The 19,907-nt window shown below is 40.2% G+C and overlaps 2 protein-coding genes across 2 annotated transcripts in view; both read right to left on the reverse strand.

The window, feature by feature from the left end:
• KIAA0408 (KIAA0408 ortholog) overlaps window positions 1-16,067 on the reverse strand; it is a 71,335-nt gene extending 55,268 nt beyond the window's left edge. The window contains exon 1 of the mRNA XM_089686461.1: window positions 15,507-16,067. Within this exon, the coding sequence (XP_089542587.1) occupies window positions 15,507-15,803 (297 nt within the window). The 5' untranslated portion in view covers window positions 15,804-16,067. The remainder of the gene's footprint in view (window positions 1-15,506) is intronic.
• Window positions 16,068-16,557: 490 nt separating this feature from the next.
• The window catches only part of MTCL3 (MTCL family member 3), a 63,183-nt gene continuing 59,833 nt past the window's right edge, over window positions 16,558-19,907 (reverse strand). The window contains exon 7 of the mRNA XM_089686460.1: window positions 16,558-16,682. The gene's annotated coding sequence lies outside the window, so the exon portion shown is untranslated. The remainder of the gene's footprint in view (window positions 16,683-19,907) is intronic.

A 19,907-nucleotide genomic window follows, 5' to 3' on the forward strand; every position in this document is an offset into this window, starting at 1 on the left:
TTAGATGGAATGGGGAAATGTGATAACCTCTCAGGTTTTTATTTTTATTGCAGGCTATTATTCCTTATTTCCTGTGTGGTCTGCGAGGCAAGAAGTAAGAGTAGCCAATCATAACACAATAAACAACCAATAGAGCTTACAATTCTTCCCCACACTATGCGAAATGTAGATGCAAAAAAAAACAAAAACCTATGGCTAATGTTTAAACTATTTAAAAAAACTTAAAGCAGAGTTACACCTAAAAAAAAAAAAATAAAAGTCAGCAGCTACAAAAACTGTAGCTGCTGATTTTTAAAATACAGCCATGTACCTGTCCCTCAGTCCAGCAGTGTCTTCACTACCGCTGGTTTCACCGGCCGTCTTCTCTCCCTGGTGCCGGCATCTTCACTGTGGGCACCCGGCTGTGACAGTTTGCGGCTTCACAGCCGGATGCCCACTGCGCATGCACAACAAACTCTGCGCTTTGTGAATGGCCCCGTAGTCTTCTGGGACCTGTCACGTGTCTCAGAACACTACGGGGAGGGAGACAACTTCTGCTTGCGATCACCTAGGATATCGCAGTGGAAGTGGGAGCGGGCACTTGTCAAATTCAGGTACCGGCTTAAAGCAGAACTTCCCCTTTAGGGTGGAGCTCCACTTTAAGCTCTCAAATCTTTTCACTGCCTATAGACCTGAGTAATTTTTACCTTTCTGCTAGATGTCATTTAATTTGGCAATAAATTTAAAATTATTAAAATTACTAAGTATCTTTTTCTAAGACAAACAAGCCATTCTTTTGGCAATATTGCCTTGCAAAAATCATTTTATTTTCTGCAATCATCAGCTCTATCTATTGGTTATAATGTGGTATTTTCCTAATTCACGTTCTTCTTATGACTGAAGAACATCTGACCTGGAGAGAAAAGAACCTAGTAACAACTGATTTTGCTGTCATTCGCACAGAACATACATGGGTGGATTTACTAAAGGCAAATAGACTGTGCACTCTGCAAGTGCAGTTGCAGAGTTTAGCAAAGAATATCTAATCACATGCAAGGAAAATAAAAAACTGCATTTTTGCATAACTGGATGATGGAAGTCAGCAGATCTTCCTCTTACTTACAAAGCTGGAGCAATTGCACTTGCAAAGTGCACGGCCTATTTGCCATTAGTAAATCAACCCTAGTGTCTACATGCAGTTTCACAGGACAAATAGCATGAATTTTTTATAAATACAGTCCTAAGTGTTAACTGTACAGTTTATTTTATTGTTTGTCCCATTTAAAATGACACTAACCTTATGATTCTAGCACTGCAAAGTTATTTACATATCATTTAAATGTTTTCTTTCAGTTTTACTCTTTTTAAACACAAAACTGAAAAAAAATAAGAAACAAAATGACCATTAAAAAATCTGTTATAAAACAACAGTAAGGTCCAGCTCACACTAGTGCGGGCCACGCGGCCCGCGTTTACGCAGGCTCAGCAGCCCATTCATTTGAATGGGCTGCTGTACCTGCAGTGCACGCAAGGAAAAGGGACATGCACATTCTCTGAAATTCATCCGCACGGCACCTGGAATCGTGCCACAATCGCGCTGCGGGATGTGATGCATAGTGGTGCCCTTCAAAATGAAGGGCGCCCCCTGTGTCTCGCATGAGAAGTGCAATGTGACTGCAGGTGGGGTAATCGCATTGATTCCTGCAACCAGCCCACAAAGTGCAGGCTAGTGTGAACCTAGCCTTACGGGGAAAAAGGTAAGAAGGAGTCAATAAAAGCAAAATTAGAACCAACTTCATTAAACATAAATAAATAAAATAAATATATATATATATATATATATATATATATATATATATATTGTTTTGTTGGGTTGTTTTAATTGACACCATATACAAATTGAAGCTCATAGCTTTGATCTGCAGATGAGTGACACTAAGTAGGTACAAGAATGACAAAGCTCCTTTGTAGCTCTTTATCTCACATCTAAACAGTCTGTTTTTGGTAGCAGAGGCTACCATGGCTTAAGCTGGCCATACATTATACAATTTTCTTGTTCAATTTCCTTTAGATTTACTGTCAACTATGTAGTGCAAGGACATGCCTGATTGCAAACCAAGTGAAAGTGCTTAGGTAAGACCTCCTATTATATGGTTTTGGTCATTCTAAAGAAAAATTGTTCAAGAAAATTGTATAATGTATGGCAAAGCCTTATTCACAGTGCCATTCATGGATTTATACCACCCAGATCAGCGTATTTCTGTAGTGGGTACAGCCAGGTGTTTTTAAATCAGCTTTAGCCACTGAGCCTGTATAATACAATGACAGGCTGATCCACAGCTGTCCTTATGTAATCATACAAGAAGCAAATACTAGCAGTTAGGAACAGCTAACTGGCCCTGAATGCAAACAGTCTGTACACAAAGCCACTCATCTGTCCTAGCCACATGAAATTGCTCCTTCAACAATTACATGGAAACAGCCACTGACAGTGTCAGCCTGCCATTGATTTCTACAGGTTTCCCTTATGCAGCTGATTGTAAACACCTGGCAACTGCGAGGGGGTTGGCAAAAGGACAGGGCAACTAATGCAGGCCATAGACGGTTCGTTTATCGGCCGATTTTTCATCCGAGAAACGAAACATCGTTCGTTCTGTAATCCGATGTTGCCACCAATGATTTTGAAAATCGTCTGTTTTTCGCAAATTTTCCAGCATGACCGATAAACGAAATGAGGAGGAACCGCGATAATCGGCCGACCATTGCCCCACTAACAGTGCAAAAATCGGCCGATCATTCTTTCGGATGAAAAATCGGCCGATAAACGAACCGTCTATGGCCTGCATAAGTTTGGGCTGAAACTGGAAGACAACTATCAGTGCGGGGCCAATGAGCTGTGGAAAGGGGATTCCCTGCATGTTCGCAAAGGGGCGGGGATGCTTGTGACATCATTGACCTAATAGGGCAATGCTGATTGTTTATTTGGATGTGTTTAGTGCAGATTGTAAGCTCGAAAGAGCAGGGCCCTCAATGCCCTCATGTTTTGCCTTGTATTGGTATTGTTCTGTCACATGTTCTGTCCCCCTTTGTAATGTACAGCGCTGAGCGAACTATTGGCACTTTATAAATACTGTATAATAATAATAATCCAGCATTTACAGCTGGTTAAAGTATATGTGAATCCTCTCCTTTGTAAAACAACCCTTTCAGTTTAAAACAGAAATGTAAAGTAAAACATGGATATATACAAATAAAAAAATATATAAATACCCTTATTTTGCCCTTTTCTGTAAGTGATAACATTCCCTCTGTTCTCAGCTGTATAAGAGCTGGGGAGGAAAAACAGCAGCTCACTGATCTTTCTGGTAAATGGATATGCGGGGAAGAGGGGGAATATGAGCAGAAGCCTGATCATTAGAGGAGAGATGGCTAAGATCCAGCACACCCAGAAAACTGACCATGCTGTACTCTCATGTCTTGTGAATTGTGAGAAGGAGCAGTGAAGCACAATCACTGTGCATTAATGTAAAGCATGATTCAGAGCCTGCATGTGCATTCAGCAAATATGGCTGCCCCTATGTAAATACAGTTTATAATATGGCTGCCCCTATGTAAATACAGTATAAAATATGGCTGCCCCTATGTAAATACAGTATATAATTTGGCTGCCCCTATGTAAATACAGTATATAGCAGGGGCGGACTGACAACTCATGGGGCCCCCAGGCAATAGGGGATCATGGGGCCCCTGCGTCCTTGCCCAAACTCAAAAAAGCCTATGAAAAAGGTACCAGGGGCATCTCATGGGGCCCCCTACTGACCCCGGGCCCTCGGGCAGTGCCCGAGTTTCCAAATGGTCAGTCCGCCCCTGGTATATAGTATGGCTGCCCCTATGTAAATACAGTATATAATTTGGCTGCCCCTATGTAAATACAGTATATAACATGGTTGCCCCTATGTAAATACAGTATATAATTTGGCTGCCCCTATGTAAATACAGTATATACTATGGCTGCCCCTATGTAAATACAATAAATAATATGGCTGCCCCTATGGAAATACAGTATATAATATGGCTGCCCCTATGTAAATACAGTATATAATATGGCTGCCCCTATGTAAATACAGTATATAATATGGCTGCCCCCATGTAAATACAGTATATAATATGGCTGCCCCTATGTAAATATAGTATATAATATGGCTGCCCCTATGTAAATACTGTATATAATATGGCTGCCTCTATGTAAATACAGTATATAATTTGGCTGCCCTTATGTAAATACAGTATATAATATGGCTGCCCCTATGTAAATACAGTATATACTATGGCTGCCCCTATGTAAATACAGTATATAATATGGCTGCCCCTATGTAAATACAGTATATAATATGGCTGCCCCCATGTAAATACAGTATATAATATGGCTGCCCCTATGTAAATACAGTATATAATATGGCTGCCCCTATGTAAATACAATATATAATATGGCTGCCCCCATGTAAATACAGTATATAATATGGTTGCCCCCATGTAAATACACTATATAATATGGCTGCTCCTATGTAAATACAGTATATAATTTGGCTGCCCCTATGTAAATACTGTATATAATATGGCTGCTCCTATGTAAATACAGTATATAATTTGGCTGCCCTTATGTAAATACAGTATATAATATGGCTGCCCCTATGTAAATACAGTATATAATATGGCTGTCCCTATGTAAATACAGTATATAATTTGGCTGCCCCTATGTAAATACAATATATAATATGGCTGTCCCCATCTAAATACAGTATATAATATGGCTGCCCCTATGTAAATACAGTATATAATATGGCTGCCCCTATGTAAATACAGTATATAATATGGCTGCCCCTATGTAAATACTGTATATAATATGGCTTCCCCTATGTAAATACAGTATATAATATGGCTGCCTCTATGTAAATACAGTATATAATTTGGCTGCCCCTATGTAAATACAGTATATAATATGGCTGTCCCTATGTAAATACAGTATATATAATATGGCTGTCCCCATCTAAATACAGTATATAATATGGCTTCCCCTATGTAAATACAGTATATAATATGGCTGCCCCCATGTAAATACAGTATATAATATGGCTTCCCCTATGTAAATACAGTATATAATATGGTTGCCCCCATGTAAATACACTATATAATATGGCTGCTCCTATGTAAATACAGTATATAATTTGGCTGCCCTTATGTAAATACAGTATATAATATGGCTGCCCCTATGTAAATACAGTATATAATTTGGCTGCCCCTATGTAAATACAGTATATAATATGGCTGTCCCTATGTAAATACAGTATATAATTTGGCTGCCCCTATGTAAATACAGTATATAATATGGCTGCCCCCATGTAAATACAGTATATAATATGGCTGCCCCTATGTAAATACAGTACATAATATGGCTGCCCCTATGTAAATACAGTATATAATTTGGCTGCCCCTATGTAAATACAGTATATAATATGGCTGCCCCTATGTAAATACAGTATATAATTTGGCTGCCCCTATGTAAATACAGTATATAATATGGCTGCCCCTATGTAAATACAGTATATAATTTGGCTGCCCCTACGTAAATACAGTATATAATATGGCTGCCCCTATGTAAATACAGTATATAATTTGGCTGCCCCTATGTAAATACAGTATACAATTTGGCTGCCCCTATGAAATTACAGTATATAATTACAATTTACTCTTTCTGAATGAAGCTTTGATAGTTGGTAGAGACACTGGCATCACTTTTGATTGATTTTTCTTCAGTTTTCAGAAATCAATATAAACCCTGTATTACCCAAATCAATTTCAAAGCCACAGTGCATATTTTGAAGAAATATTTAAAAACAATCTTTAAATGATAATGGGCAGCATCCCTTGAGTCCATAATAACAAAGGGGGCTTCCGATTACCTCCAATACTTCACTTGAAGGTCATGCATTAGAACAAGAGTCTCATAAAAAGAATTGAGATCTCAGATGGGAGAATGGTGGTGTATGCCAGGTTTATAGGTATTATTGCCTAAGGAACACAGATATGTTGTTTATTAACCTAAAAGACAGCTAAGAGTAGAATATTACATCACATAACTGTTTTTCTGTAGCAGTAAGCACATTCACATTTGTACTTCGGAGACCTATCACAAAGTCTGGCCGTTTGTTCCCTCAACCCTACCATAATCACAATCTTTCAGAGTATGTTAATATAACACAAAGTTCACTGAGCCTTTAGAGAATTCCAGTTCTAGAAAGTTTGATGCAAGCTCAAAAAGCACATCTGTCCCTGATTCATTTGCTGGACTTTGGAAAGTGAAATGTCATTTCTGTGCCAATTAAACAAATTATGTTGCAGTTATCACATTACTACGCTTAAAGAGACAGCAAAGTAAATGTATTCACTTACATATTTGTATTACTTTAGATATATTTGTTTTATAATGCTCTTTTGTTTCTGACCCTCTATGGGAAGCTACACCCTGCAGTTACTTTCTTTAATGTGGTTATTACAGAAATAATACAAAGTCCATATTATATCAATAATATCAATCAAAAACCAAACCGCCCAGTGAGAAAATAATATTTTACTTGAAGAACATATAAACCCAACCCTAGGTTTAATATATTACAGCTCACCATTCATTAGATGTGGTGGCTCTTTTCATTTTTTTTTTATTTTTTAGTACATTTTCTGCAAGTACAGACAAATCCATTTAATCCTACCAGCATTTTTCCAGTATCCTTGTACCTTCTTTTGCCATGAACTGAAATCTGAAATAATGTCAGCTTTCTCAACTATCTATATCAACTACACACAGGGCTTAAAATTTCAAGTCCAGAGCTACTAGCCAGGCCTTAAGAGTTACTCGCCACCAACAAACACACACAAACAGAGACATGTACATACATACACACACACACAGAAACATGTACACACACGCACAGAGACACATGTACACACACACACACACACATACAGACACATGTATACACACACAGGCACTTACAGACACGCATACACACAGATACATGTACATACACAGAAATACACACAGACATGTACATACACACACAGAAACATGTACACACACGCACAGAGACACATGTACACACATACAGACACATGTATACACACACAGGCACGTACGGACATGCATACACACAAATACATGTACATACACAGAAATACACAGACACATGTACATACGCACAGACACATGTACATACATACAGACACATGTACATACATACACAGACACATGTACATACACACAAACACACATGTACATACACAGACACATGTACACACACACAGACACATGTACATACACACATACATATACATACACGGAGACACATTATTATTATTATTATACAGGATTTATATAGCGCCAACAGTTTGCTCAGCGCTTTATAATATAACAGGAGACAATACAGCAACAATACAGTTCAATACAAGAGGGATTTGAGGGCTCTGTTCCTTGGAGCTTACAATCTAGGAGGGAGGGGCTAGTGGTACAAAAGGTAGTAACTGTGGGGGATGGACTGGTAGGAGGAGTAGAAGATTCCATTATTAGCTGAGAGCAGGATAGGCTTCCCTGAAGAGATAGGTTTTCAAAGATCACCTAAAAGTGAGCAAAGTAGGCGATAGTCTGATAAATTGGGGTAGAGAGTTCCAGAGGATGGGGAAAGCTCTGGAGAAGTCCTGGAGACGAGCATGGGAGGAGGAGACAAGGGAGCTAGAGAGTAGGAGGTCTTGCGATGAACGGAGAGTACGGTTTGGGTGATATTTGGAGACAAGATTGGTGATGTAATTTGGGGCAGAGTTATAAATGGCTTTATACGTTATTGTTAATGTTTTGAATTTTATCCGTTGGGCAACGGGAAGCCAGTGGAGGAATTGGCAGAGAGGGGTGGCAGATACAGAACGATTAGTAAGGTGGATGAGTCTGACAGCAGCATTCATGATAGACTGAAGAGGGGATAGCCTGCGATTCGTTAAGCCAATGAAGAGGGAGTTACAATAGTCAAGGCGAGATATAACAAGGGAGTGAATAAGTTGCTTAGTGGTTTCAGAGGTTAGGAACGGTCGTATCTTGGAGATGTTGCGGAGGTGAAGTCTACAAGACACATGTACTGATACACACATGTACATACACCCAGACACATGTACATGCATACACAGACACACACAAACACACACACATGTACACGTACACACACACACACACCACCCCCCCCCCATAAAAAGTTGCAGTACTTCGTTGTTCACTCACAGAGCCGGGTACTGCACTCTAGGGGGAGGCAGAGAGTACAGCACACACTCCTTGCTTTGCTTTCACTGCGCTCAGCTATTGAGCAGTCTGGCGGCTCCCAGTGCCAATGACAGATCTGGCCTGAGCTCCGAGCCTGCTCAGCAAGACGGCACTGGGGGACACACTCGCCCCCACCATAATTTCCACTTGCCATTGGCGAGCAGGCGAGTGGAAATTTCAAGCCCTGAACTACAGAACACCCCACCAATCTAATGGAGATGAGAAGACGAAAAAGTGCTTGTAGTTCAAATCAGTAGAGTATCAAGCGTGACAACATACAGTGCAGTAATTGAGCATTGACAGTCAAGCACAGGAGGCATGTTACTGGCAGGTTCATAATGTTATTTTTTTTTTATTTAGATACACTTTATAAGAAAGAGAACAGGGCGTACATCAAGTTATAAACTCACTTGATTTATGGATTGAAAGGATTTTACCTGTTCATTGGTATATATAAATACACACTTAAACCCCAGTTACAGGCAACTAAAAACTTGTAACCCAAAAAGATTCCCCCTTAAACCCCCTATGGCAGCTATACAAGTAACCAAAAAGGATATATATATATATATATATATATATATATATATACATATATGCATGCCCTTAACAATAATAAAATATGTAAAGGCATATCACCCCTTAAATTACAAAACTCAATAGTGCCAAAAAAAGCAGCAAACATGAATCCATACTTAATAGATTATAGGCTCATGTTGTTTACCATTTGCCTGGTACTTTAACAGTTTATAGTTTAAGGGGTGATATGCTGCCTACACATATTTGATCATTTTAAAGGGCATAGAGCTGTTTATTTGTGTGTATAACTAAAATAAATGTCCCCTGCTGAGGAGCTGTGCCAGCACTGCAATAGTTAATTGCTAATTTTGGTCTAGCAGAACAATAAAAGAAGATTACCTACTTGATCGTCCTCTCCTCCCCACCGCTAGACACTACCCCCAGTGTCTTCTCCCCATGAGCTGCCAAACAAGCTTCTGATAAGGCCTGTGCTTGTAATTCACACTGGAAAAACGTGTTGGCTACTTTTTGAATTGTACCCCTGAATTTTAATGGAATAAAGTTGTATCTGGACTTCTTAGCAGTGGTGTGGCGCTTCAATCTCGTTACATTATACTACAAGCCAAGGAGGCTGTGGAGATCCTCTATGGTGTAAAAGCTGCCTGCCCAGGAACCAGATTATTTACACCAACACCAATACCTTAGGAAAACAATACCAGTAAGATAACCCTATGGGTCCAGTGCTATCTTTCCACTTTCCTCAATTTCTCTCCCATGGTCCAGGGGATAAGGGGAAGAAGGTACATGGGACAGCTCACCATCACAGTATGGGGAACACCATTTGCTGGGGGAGCAGAGGATCAAGTAAGTAAAAGCGTTCTCCTCTCCCGTACACAAAACAAGCAATTAACCTTGCAGTGCAGACACAGCCCCACTGCACAAGACAAGTTCTCATTTTCCCGGAGTTAGGCTTTAAATGTTTTTAATCACCAATGCTGCTGTACACTGCTGCTGACACACACAAACATACAATGAGATCATGGAACAGGGCAGAAAAAGCTCTCCCCTCCCCCACACACTATTGGCTGCCCCCTCAACCATCTGCTTGTCTTTGTATGTAGCGCGGTTAATGCTCTGTATACTGACCCTTCCTACGCGTGCTTATGAAATTTTATATCCTCCAGGGCGTCATGAGCCCAGTGACTGACAGGCAAGGACACACTTATGTCACAAACAGTTCTGTGAAAACTACAATACCCTGAAGAAAATATTAGCCCACAACAAGCAACTAACAGAGACGTTGATTCGATAACAGATTCAATTCATTATGAATTTCAGATGTCTGATTTCTATTTTAAAGGAGGTCACAGGAGTGCACTTAGTTTTGCACTCCTTTGACACAGATTTAATGGACAGCATCAGCTGATATCACAGAGCCGCTGCAGGCTCTGCAAGGATCCCAACAATAATGTCGGGATCCAACCAGATGCCTGACCAGAAGCTGGCTTAGCCGCTAGCAAACCAATGACAGCCTGAGCCAGCTGATACTTCCCCCTCCACAGTCCGGTGCTCTAGTGAGTGCTGGAGGGGCAGAGCAGTGCTCACAGCGGATCCAACAAATGAGCAATCAGGGCTCTCTGATTGCTCAGTTCTCAGTGTGGAGTCGGCAAGGGACAGCTGCGGCATCCAATTGATGCTGCATCTATATAGTTGTTTTTATTCTACACAGGTGTTTATAATGTTTTTAACCTCCCTAGCGGTCTGATTATGTCCATATTTCTGTGCTCAAAGCGGTACATTTTTTTGCATGGAAATATGTATTTTTTTTATTGTAGGCCTGTAATTTTTAGGAATAATTCACTGAAATCTGTCCGAACAAGAGTCTAGTAAACATCCCGGGTATGTTACAATTTGAAACACGAAATCATAAATTATAATTTAATAAATAATCATAATATATAATAATAATATAAATTATATATATATATATATATATATATATATATATATATATATATATATATATATATATATAAATTTAATTCAATAATATAATCAAACCAAAAATACTGAAATTTGAAATATAGCGCCAAGTTCGCACATCACTGAGCAAAGTCGCAAAATCGTTTTCAGTGTCTGGTGACAAATTTCCCCACGAATCATTATCACTCAATTCTGCAAGTGGTTCTAATTTACTATCGCTGTTCTCTAGCTGGTCTAAAACCGCTTTTGACCTAAAGTGACGCTTTTTGGACGCCACGGACATTTCTCAGTTTCCAGGCAGAAAGAACAGTAAAAATGCAGGCAGGGCACAGGACAAAGCACTAGGGACAAAATGTATGTGAAATGGTTTGATACAGTAATGTTTTACTTTGTGATTTTAGTGAATTTAGTGAATGTCACTTTTTGTCATTTTCAAATTTCCCGCTGTTCCGTCCCCATACGTTCCAACGCTCGCAGGGGACGGAAACCAGATGACAGATGCCGGCATTCGCCGGAGGACATTCCAGGGGACACTGCAGGAGGGACATCGTGGGAGCGCAGGACAAGGTAAGTAATCGAGGGATTGTGGAGCAGCACTGCAAGGTATTCCCGAGTGTAGCTCGGGGTTACTGCTTTTGGTACTGAAACTTTACCCCGAGCTACACTCGGGAATACCTCCAGGGAGGTTAACATTCCATAAGTTTCTTTTCTTATAAGAATGTGGAAGTGTGGTCCTCCTATTCACCATCAATCAAGTCTGTCACAGGAATTGATTGCTGCCTTTAGCTTTCATATAAATAATGCATAACATTAGTGCATGCATGTATTTTCCCTACTTATAGTACTTAATAAGTACTTAATAAATATATCTGAAATAATTCTGTTATAGGAATATACAATCTGTAGCAGAATTATTTGCATGCAATGAAGTTTATCCAAAATGAACTATTTTACTTTGTCCACTTAATTCTACAGCTGTAATCAGTAATGAAAGATCAAACAAGACTGTGGCAACACACATCCCTTTCATCATGACAGAATTCTTTTTAACAGGCAAGCTTTTTAAATAAGATTTTTTTTTTATTCCAGAGAATGCTGGGGTAAATCAAAAGCAGAAGCTACAACCCAGTATTGCAATGCAGTGAAGCCTGTGGCAGCAGATGATCGGGTAAATAAATCTAATTTCTAGCCCCCCAGACCTACATGAGCAGTTAACCCTTGCATTGTGGGGGCACAACCACCACTGCGAGAGAATATTCAAGATTCCTGGAATTCAGCTTTAAGGCTTAAGTTTAAATATGGCTTTTTTGCATTGTTATATTGGTTCAGCTGGGACCAATGTAGGTATGCATAGCCATACCTGTGGGATCCCTGTGGAAACTGAAAATCATTGTAAAAGCACTGCTATTGCAGTGATTGCCACTAGTTTCCAAGTCCCATGCCAAGCGACTGCCCTGCTGCATAGTGAACACAGGAGATCACTCACTCGGCAAGTGTTCTCTGAAAGATGCCTGTGCTGAGAAGGCAACCCTCCTGTGGTTAATATGCAACAGGGCAAATGTTCAGTATGGAACCTGGCAGCTAGCAGTGATCTCTGTAGTAGCAGAGCCTACTACAATGATTACCGGCCTCCACAAATATCGGACGGGTATGATACACTCACACATATCCACTTTAAGATCAGACCTTTTCTGACACATTTTTTGTTTCTAGCAATCTGTATTGCTAGAACATTACTTAGAACACACAAACATTATATATTTTTTAAAGCAGAGGTCCTAGAGAATAAAATGGTAGATGTTGCAATTATTTTTATGTCACACAATATTTGCACAGTGGTTTTTTAAATGCAATATTTTTTAAAAAATACACTTTGGTGAATTTTAATGCACAAAAACACAATATAATACCCAATTACTTGGTAACATTTAAAATATGATGTTACAGTGAGTAAATAGATACCAAATATGTCATGCTTTAAAATTGCGCATACCCGTCCAACAGCGGCGACTTAAATTTTATTATCCATAGGAGATGCTTTAAAAGCCTTTACAGGTTATAACTTTAGATTTACACAGGAGGTCTGGTTCTAGAATTACTGCCCTCGATCTGACATTTGTGGAGATAGCTTGCGTGCATGAATGACGCGTGTGTTCATCTTTGCACAGGGGGAGGCTTAAACATTTATTTTTACACTGTTGCTTTAATTTTTTTTTTATCACTTTTATTCTTATCACAGAATATAAATTTCCCCTGTGAAAGCAATGGGCAGTGACAGGTACTCTTTATGAAGAGATCTTGGGTCTATCAGATCCCAGATGTTCCCTCTGCCCTTAAAGCATCTGATCACACCAAAATCGGAATGATCAGATGTATTCCCAACTTAAAAATGGCACTGTTTACATCTGGAGAAACCAAGCCTGAAGAACGCTCATCGCTTCTGGTTTCCTATACCATAGAGGAGATCTGAGCCATTCTGGTCTCTGATTACCTCTCTGGTCAGCCAGCTGGTCGCTTGGGTATCCCGGCTGGTTGCTTGGGTATCCCGGTGGGTCGGGAGAGTCCGGGAGAGTTGCGGAAGGAGGCGGGAGGGGTGGACATCCTCTCCGGCTGCTTGTAAAAGCAATCCAGTGGCTAATTAGCTGCTAGGATTGCTTTTACGAGAAAGCTGACCGTCGGCTCTAATAAACAATACCGGGATGATGCCTGCATCCACTTGATGACGCTGGTCATCAAGTGGATATATTGGTCCATGCTTCAGCAAGGTAACTATGAAAGAAGCCATAACCAAACTCCAGCTTTAACACTGCTTGTGGCACATTCAAAAGTAGCCTGAAGCTTTGCTGTAAGGCTATTTCAAAAGTAATTTTTAACATCTTTAAATCTGCCGCTATCGTGGTGATATTTCCATGAAGGTTCTTGTCCAAGCACTTTCTGTTAAAGGATAGAAAAACACTTTCCCTGTCTGCTAGTTGTACTGCTATGTTTTCACCCTGCCACATGAGCATCCAATGGAGACTCAAGTGGCCATTTAAACACTCATTACATTGGCATGATCCACTGTTCATCGTTAGGAAACTCACCCTGAGAAATGCCATGCAAAGCTAACATTTTATTGAATAGGGTGTGATTTTTCCTCCTTATCAGCATCACTTGCCCTTTCAGTGGGAGATGTAATATAATTCCTATGGCCATATTTAATAGCCTATGACTTTGTAGAAATAGGCAATGGTATTGTACTGTTCTTCCTATCAGATAGTGGTATATGCAAATATTTGGCAGTATGATGTACAGCCAATCAACTATATTTATACGAACCTGGATATTTATGCTTATACGATTTAATATAAAAAAATAGGTGCAGTAAATGTAAGCATTTCTCAGCTATAATTTGTGTAAATAGAGCTTAGCTCCATGATACTACTCTCACATTGAAAAAAAAAAATCAGAATTTAAATTTTTAAGCCCTAGCTGTCAAATGCACACATACTATATAACGGCCATTTCAATTTCTCTTTTCATCAACCCCCCCCCCAAATTAGTAAGACACTGTTGTTTACCAATGTTCATCAGCAACTAAAACTAAACAATAGTAAATGGCTATACCAATTCTGCATCTGCAGTACAAAGCCAGTCATTGTGCTGTATCAGTTAGGCTGCTCATGAACACAAACAATAATATCTCTGTAAATGTCTGTGTGTAAATATGCATGAAGTCATCCATTAAACGGAACACAATGGTGGTAATATAGCCTAGTTGGAAACCTACATAAATACATTTTGCACTTAGGAACATGTGAAACAAACATGAAGATATACAGCGCTGGTGGGGATTACTAAAACTGGTGCACACATTGTGCTTTTCATGGATTTGCCATTGATTTTTACCTCCATGCAGTTTAGATTAAAACATTTAGGCAGATTTACTAAAACTGGATCACTCAGAATCTGGTGCAGCTGTGCACAGTAACCGATCAGCTTCTAACTTCAGCTTGTTCAATTAAGCTTTGACAATAAAACCTGGAAGCTGATTGGCTACTATGTAGAGCTGCACCAGATTCTGAGTGATCCAATTTTAGTAAATCTGTCCAAAATGTTTTTAATCTAAACTTCATGGAGGTAAAAATCAATGGCAAATCCATGAAAAGCACAAGGAGTCAGGCATGCAGAGAAAACAGCTCATGCTCCACCACTTCCAAAATGTCATCACACAATCTTTGCCATATAGATTGCAGCACTGAGTAGACTGTTCAATTGTAATGGGAATATTATATACACATGTTAAAGCTGAAACAGAAAAATAACACAAGCTTCCATTCTTTCTGAGATGTTTGGAAACAAAATGAAGAGTAACTTCGTCTTTGGTAAAGATCATAGCGTATAAGAAGTAAACAAGTGATAATGAGGCAATGCAATGAAGGTCCTAGGTGCGGGTTACACAAATATATCAGCATGCTGGATCATATATACAATTAAACCATATTTTGTGTTTGGAAAATGACTGATCAACTATGCTGAAAATAAAGGATTAATCGCATGGCAATTATTACATTACCAACAAGAAATATGACTGCAAATTTTGATGTAGCATTGCTAAATCATAATAATATGCAGCATTATTTTCATTCACATTATCAAAAATTTTGTACTGGACTACCAAATTTACTTTTAATGCTGAAATTTCCTTCAAAAGCGCTTCCGTCTCTTTCATCCACACTTCTTTCTCTTTCCTGTGACGCCTCCTGATATCATTGCATTTCTTCTTGTAACACTGGTTCTGTTCCTGTGGCTCCGGTCTATTCCCTTGATGTGACAAACCATTCAAAACAGATGTGTCCTTGACACTGCCTCTTAATGGACTGCGGCTTCTGGATCTATCTCTTACCCTACAGCTGATCCCATACCTGCATTGGTATCTTTGGCAATTACATAACCCTGGCACATTCTCGGCTCCATTCCACATAGCTTGATCAGACACAACACATGAGATATGGACCTCTTCCCTCCCCCTTGCTGTCGCCTTGCATCTTCTTAGGTGTAAACACCCATCATTAGCTGTTGTCAAATGTTCCTTCTGGATCACGAGTCTTTGGCATCTGTATTATGTTGACTCATCTGTATTTTCCATGCTTCTAGAAGGTCACCAGAATGCTTCTACTAATAAATGTCCTCAATTTAGTCCCAGCTCATGCCAACCAGCCAAAGTGTACCTCCTAATCTACAGCTTCCTATTGCCTACAAGCCAGGAAAAGAGGGCAAACCTATCTGAGCTCTAGACAGCTTCCAAATCTAAGCCCCTTCTGACGTAAAAGCGTGCCTGTTATTTTTAACCAGTAGACATCGTGGCACGACATTCTCCATAAATATATACATATACGCTGAGGCTCATAAACAAAAAAATTCTACAGGTGAAAAAAATGTGGTGCTTCTTCTAAATAAAGAACGTGCTTGCTAAATTCATCTAGGCTCTTACACTTCTTGTCAGCTGTTAAACAAAACGGACAAAAAAGGAGTGCTATGATAACCACCTAATGACATACTAGTGACAGTGACACTTGTCAATACTGCCTAGTTAATAAATCACTGTCCTAAAGAGCGGACGAACAGCTGAAGAGTTTGAGGAGGTCTCAACCTGTGTCCTCCACAAGTCAACTGTATTTCAGCTGAACAAATCACTCTTTTATTTTCTTGCAGAATATATAAAAACATCTGTAAGATCTTACCTTCCGGGGGGTTCCTGACACTCAGTTCAATGTTCTTGATTCTCAGTGCAGTACCATAAGCAGCTGGATGCAGACATCAGTATGGATTGCTGTACAGAATCTCTATGAAGCTCTTCCAACTAAAACGAGAAGGAGATCAAGGCAGTCACTTACTCCAGCTGCAATGTACAGAGACAACCGTTTGCAGGAGGGAAAAAATAGCAACATTCAAATGTTCAAAACTAGGACAGAATAAAAATGACCCAGGCAGATGAGTCCCCCCCCCAGTGACGTCAGCTTGGGAGTGGACAGCTCTAAAGCTTTCATATCCAGCCCCCATTCTGTAACTTTAGATCCGCTGGTATTCTGTGTAAACAACTTCACGTCCAAGACAGTTTTAGCCTTTATAGTGGAGCTGACAATTTCATAAGCCTGAAAATGAACGGAGGTGAATTCACATCAAATCCTTCATAGCTGCCAGTTTTAGTTTGACATTATACAAGGCAGGCTTTGTTTGTTTTTTTTATGGCTGAATTAAATAATATGCTGTTAAAACAGCCACAAGGAGGACTTTGTTACAAGTATGTACACCAAACAATTAAGCATCACTATTAAAAAAAAAAAAAAAAAAAGACGTTAGAAAATGTAATACAATAGCACTTGAGAAGATTAAAGCATTATATAATGTTCAAGACTCCTCCATATGAAACGTGTGGCAGAGGGTCCTTACTTGCCGCGTACATGACTGTAAGCCCACAAGGTTCTTGGGCTATGCAAGACAGTCTGGGCAATCACTCGCCCTGCACATGGGGTAAGTCTTTCCATGTGCACTCTCATCAATGCCACGGGACAAGGCGGAGGCCGCAGGCCCCCAGCTTACAGATGAGCAGTGAAATGTGCGTGGTGATTAACCGTATACAGTTCCTCTGCGAAGTGCTGCATCCCGTGCCACCACACACCTCGTTGCATAGAGAAGAGACATCGTTGAGCCTATGTCCAATCCACCATCCAGCGTACCTCTGCCACCTCACTTCCAGTGACAGAAGAGGGTCATGTAACGGGTGGTGAGGCTGGGGGTCTCCATAACGCAGATCGATCCCAGTTGCTATGGGAAATCGACCACTGGAGAGATAAGAAGAAAACCGGCACCCTCGCTACTGGAGGACACCTCACCTTACACAGGCACCATGCTTCATGATAGGCTGCTATTTGCTCTTTACCAGTCCTTTGGTTACCTGTGGCAACTACTCTCTTACTCCATTCCAATGCTTACTGCATACCCATACTCTCCATGCTTACTTCATACTCTTCCTCCATTCCAATGCTTACTTCATACCCATATGGACTTTAACTGTCCCAAGTGAGTTTAACTGACAACTTAACCCTCATACACCTTTTCAGTAGCTTCTGACCAGGCTTAAGAATAGGTCAACAGCTTTACTGAGAGTTCTGGCATCATAACAATTAAAGTGCAATTTACAGTTCCATAAGTTCTACCCCCTAACTGACTGTTTAGTGGCTGCCCGGGCATACCTTGAGGCTCCGATTACACCTGGGCATTTTGAATTGCAGGCAGAATCAGTATGATTCTGCCCACGATTTCAAAATGGTCTTCTAAAATGACACATCACACAATGCGAATTTCAGATGCTATTAATTTTAATGGCACCTAAAAACACGGTGCAGTTCTGCCACTGTTGTCCTGTGATAAATTGTGTTGCAATCATGGCAAACTGCATCATGCGAAGCTTACTGCCTACAAAGGGAGAAGGAGCTTCTTTTGGGCAACAAGCTTCGCGCAATGCGGTTTGCCGTGATTGCAGTACGATTTATCGCATGAGTCATGGCAGTTCTGTCCATGATTCAAAGTGTCCTGGTGTGAATGGAGCCTAAGGTTACATTCACACCTTTTTTAGCCACTTACCCTCCAGAGGATTTACCCACCTTCCTGATGAGGCCATTTTTGCGTTACTTTAACTGACAATTGCAAAGTCATTCAACGCTGTACATAAATTTAATTTATGGCTTTTTTCCCACAAATAAAGCTTTCTTTTCGTGGTATTTGATCACCTCTGCTTTTTTTTATTTTTTGCGCTGAAAAACCCCCCAATATTTTTTACTTTTTGCTATAAAACATATCCAATAAAAACATTTAAAATAAAATGTCTTCATAAATTTGGGCCAAAATATATTCTGTTATATGTCTTTGCTAAAAAAAAATCCCAGTAAGTGTATATTAATTGATTTACATGAAAGTTATAGTGTCTACAAATGACGGTATAGATACTGGAATTTTAATTTATACTAGTAATGGCGGCGATCAGCGGCTTATAGCGGGACTGCGGTGGGCATTCTGACACTGGGGGGAACTGACTTAATGGCACTGACATCTCCAGTGACACCAATACAGTGATCAGTGCAAATAAAAAGCACTGACACTGTACTAATGACACTGGGCAGGAAGGGGTTAACATCTGGGGCAATCAAAGGTCAACATTGTGCTGTGTATGTGTTTTATTTGTGTGCTGTTTTACTTGGGAGACATGCTGCTTTGTATCTCTCTGCTATGCAGAGAGATACAAAGCAGCATGTCCATGCTTACAGGAGAAAGTGTTGTTCACTTTCAGCTTTGCCGACGATCACCGAGTCTCGGCTGGAACCCGGTGATTGACATCCCCAGCAGCCAATAGTGGTGTGGGTAGGTCGGCCGTGCCACCCTGTAGCAGTATATCTGCTATAGGGTGGTGGGCATGTGGTTAAGTGGGTTCTTTTTCTAGCAGAATTTGCTGTTTTTGCAGCAGCGTTTTTCAACTAAAAGGTGTGGAGTGCTGCTGAAAAAAGGATGGAGAGCTGCTGCAAAAACACTTGAGCGACAAAACACTTGAAGAAAAGCTCATTTCTCACTTTTCAGGCGTATTCATTGAAGTCTATGGGGACAAAAACGCTTAATTCTGCCTGAAAAGTAGCTCATATATTTTTTTGATCGACAGGCATTTTGCTACAAGCAACAGGCTGCTTAGATGTGAACAAGGACTATTAAAATAAAATAGGTTTTTGCTTGTTGAGCTTTTCTGAATTTCGCGCTACACCCTACAAAATGCTCAAGTGTGAATGGGGCCTAGACGAAGATAGTCCATAAACTGGTGAAAGTCCATACTTGACAGTGCTCCAGTCGGCATCTTCACGCGGACTGCAGAGCCCAGCAGTCCCCCTCCGTGGAAGTGTCACATCCTACTCGCAGAAAAGTCAAGGACCATGTGGGTTATAAAGGGTTACACCTTCTCCTGTAAGCCTTTTGCTTCAATTTTCATGTGACCAGAGCCCTCCCCCTTTTTGTATGAGCACAGGGAGGAGGGCAGAGTCCA

This window comes from Staurois parvus, unplaced genomic scaffold (genome assembly GCF_062004578.1).
Source record: "Staurois parvus isolate SC_StPar_1 unplaced genomic scaffold, SC_StPar_1.0 ptg000397l, whole genome shotgun sequence".
In the NCBI taxonomy this organism is placed as follows: Eukaryota; Metazoa; Chordata; class Amphibia; order Anura; family Ranidae; genus Staurois; species Staurois parvus.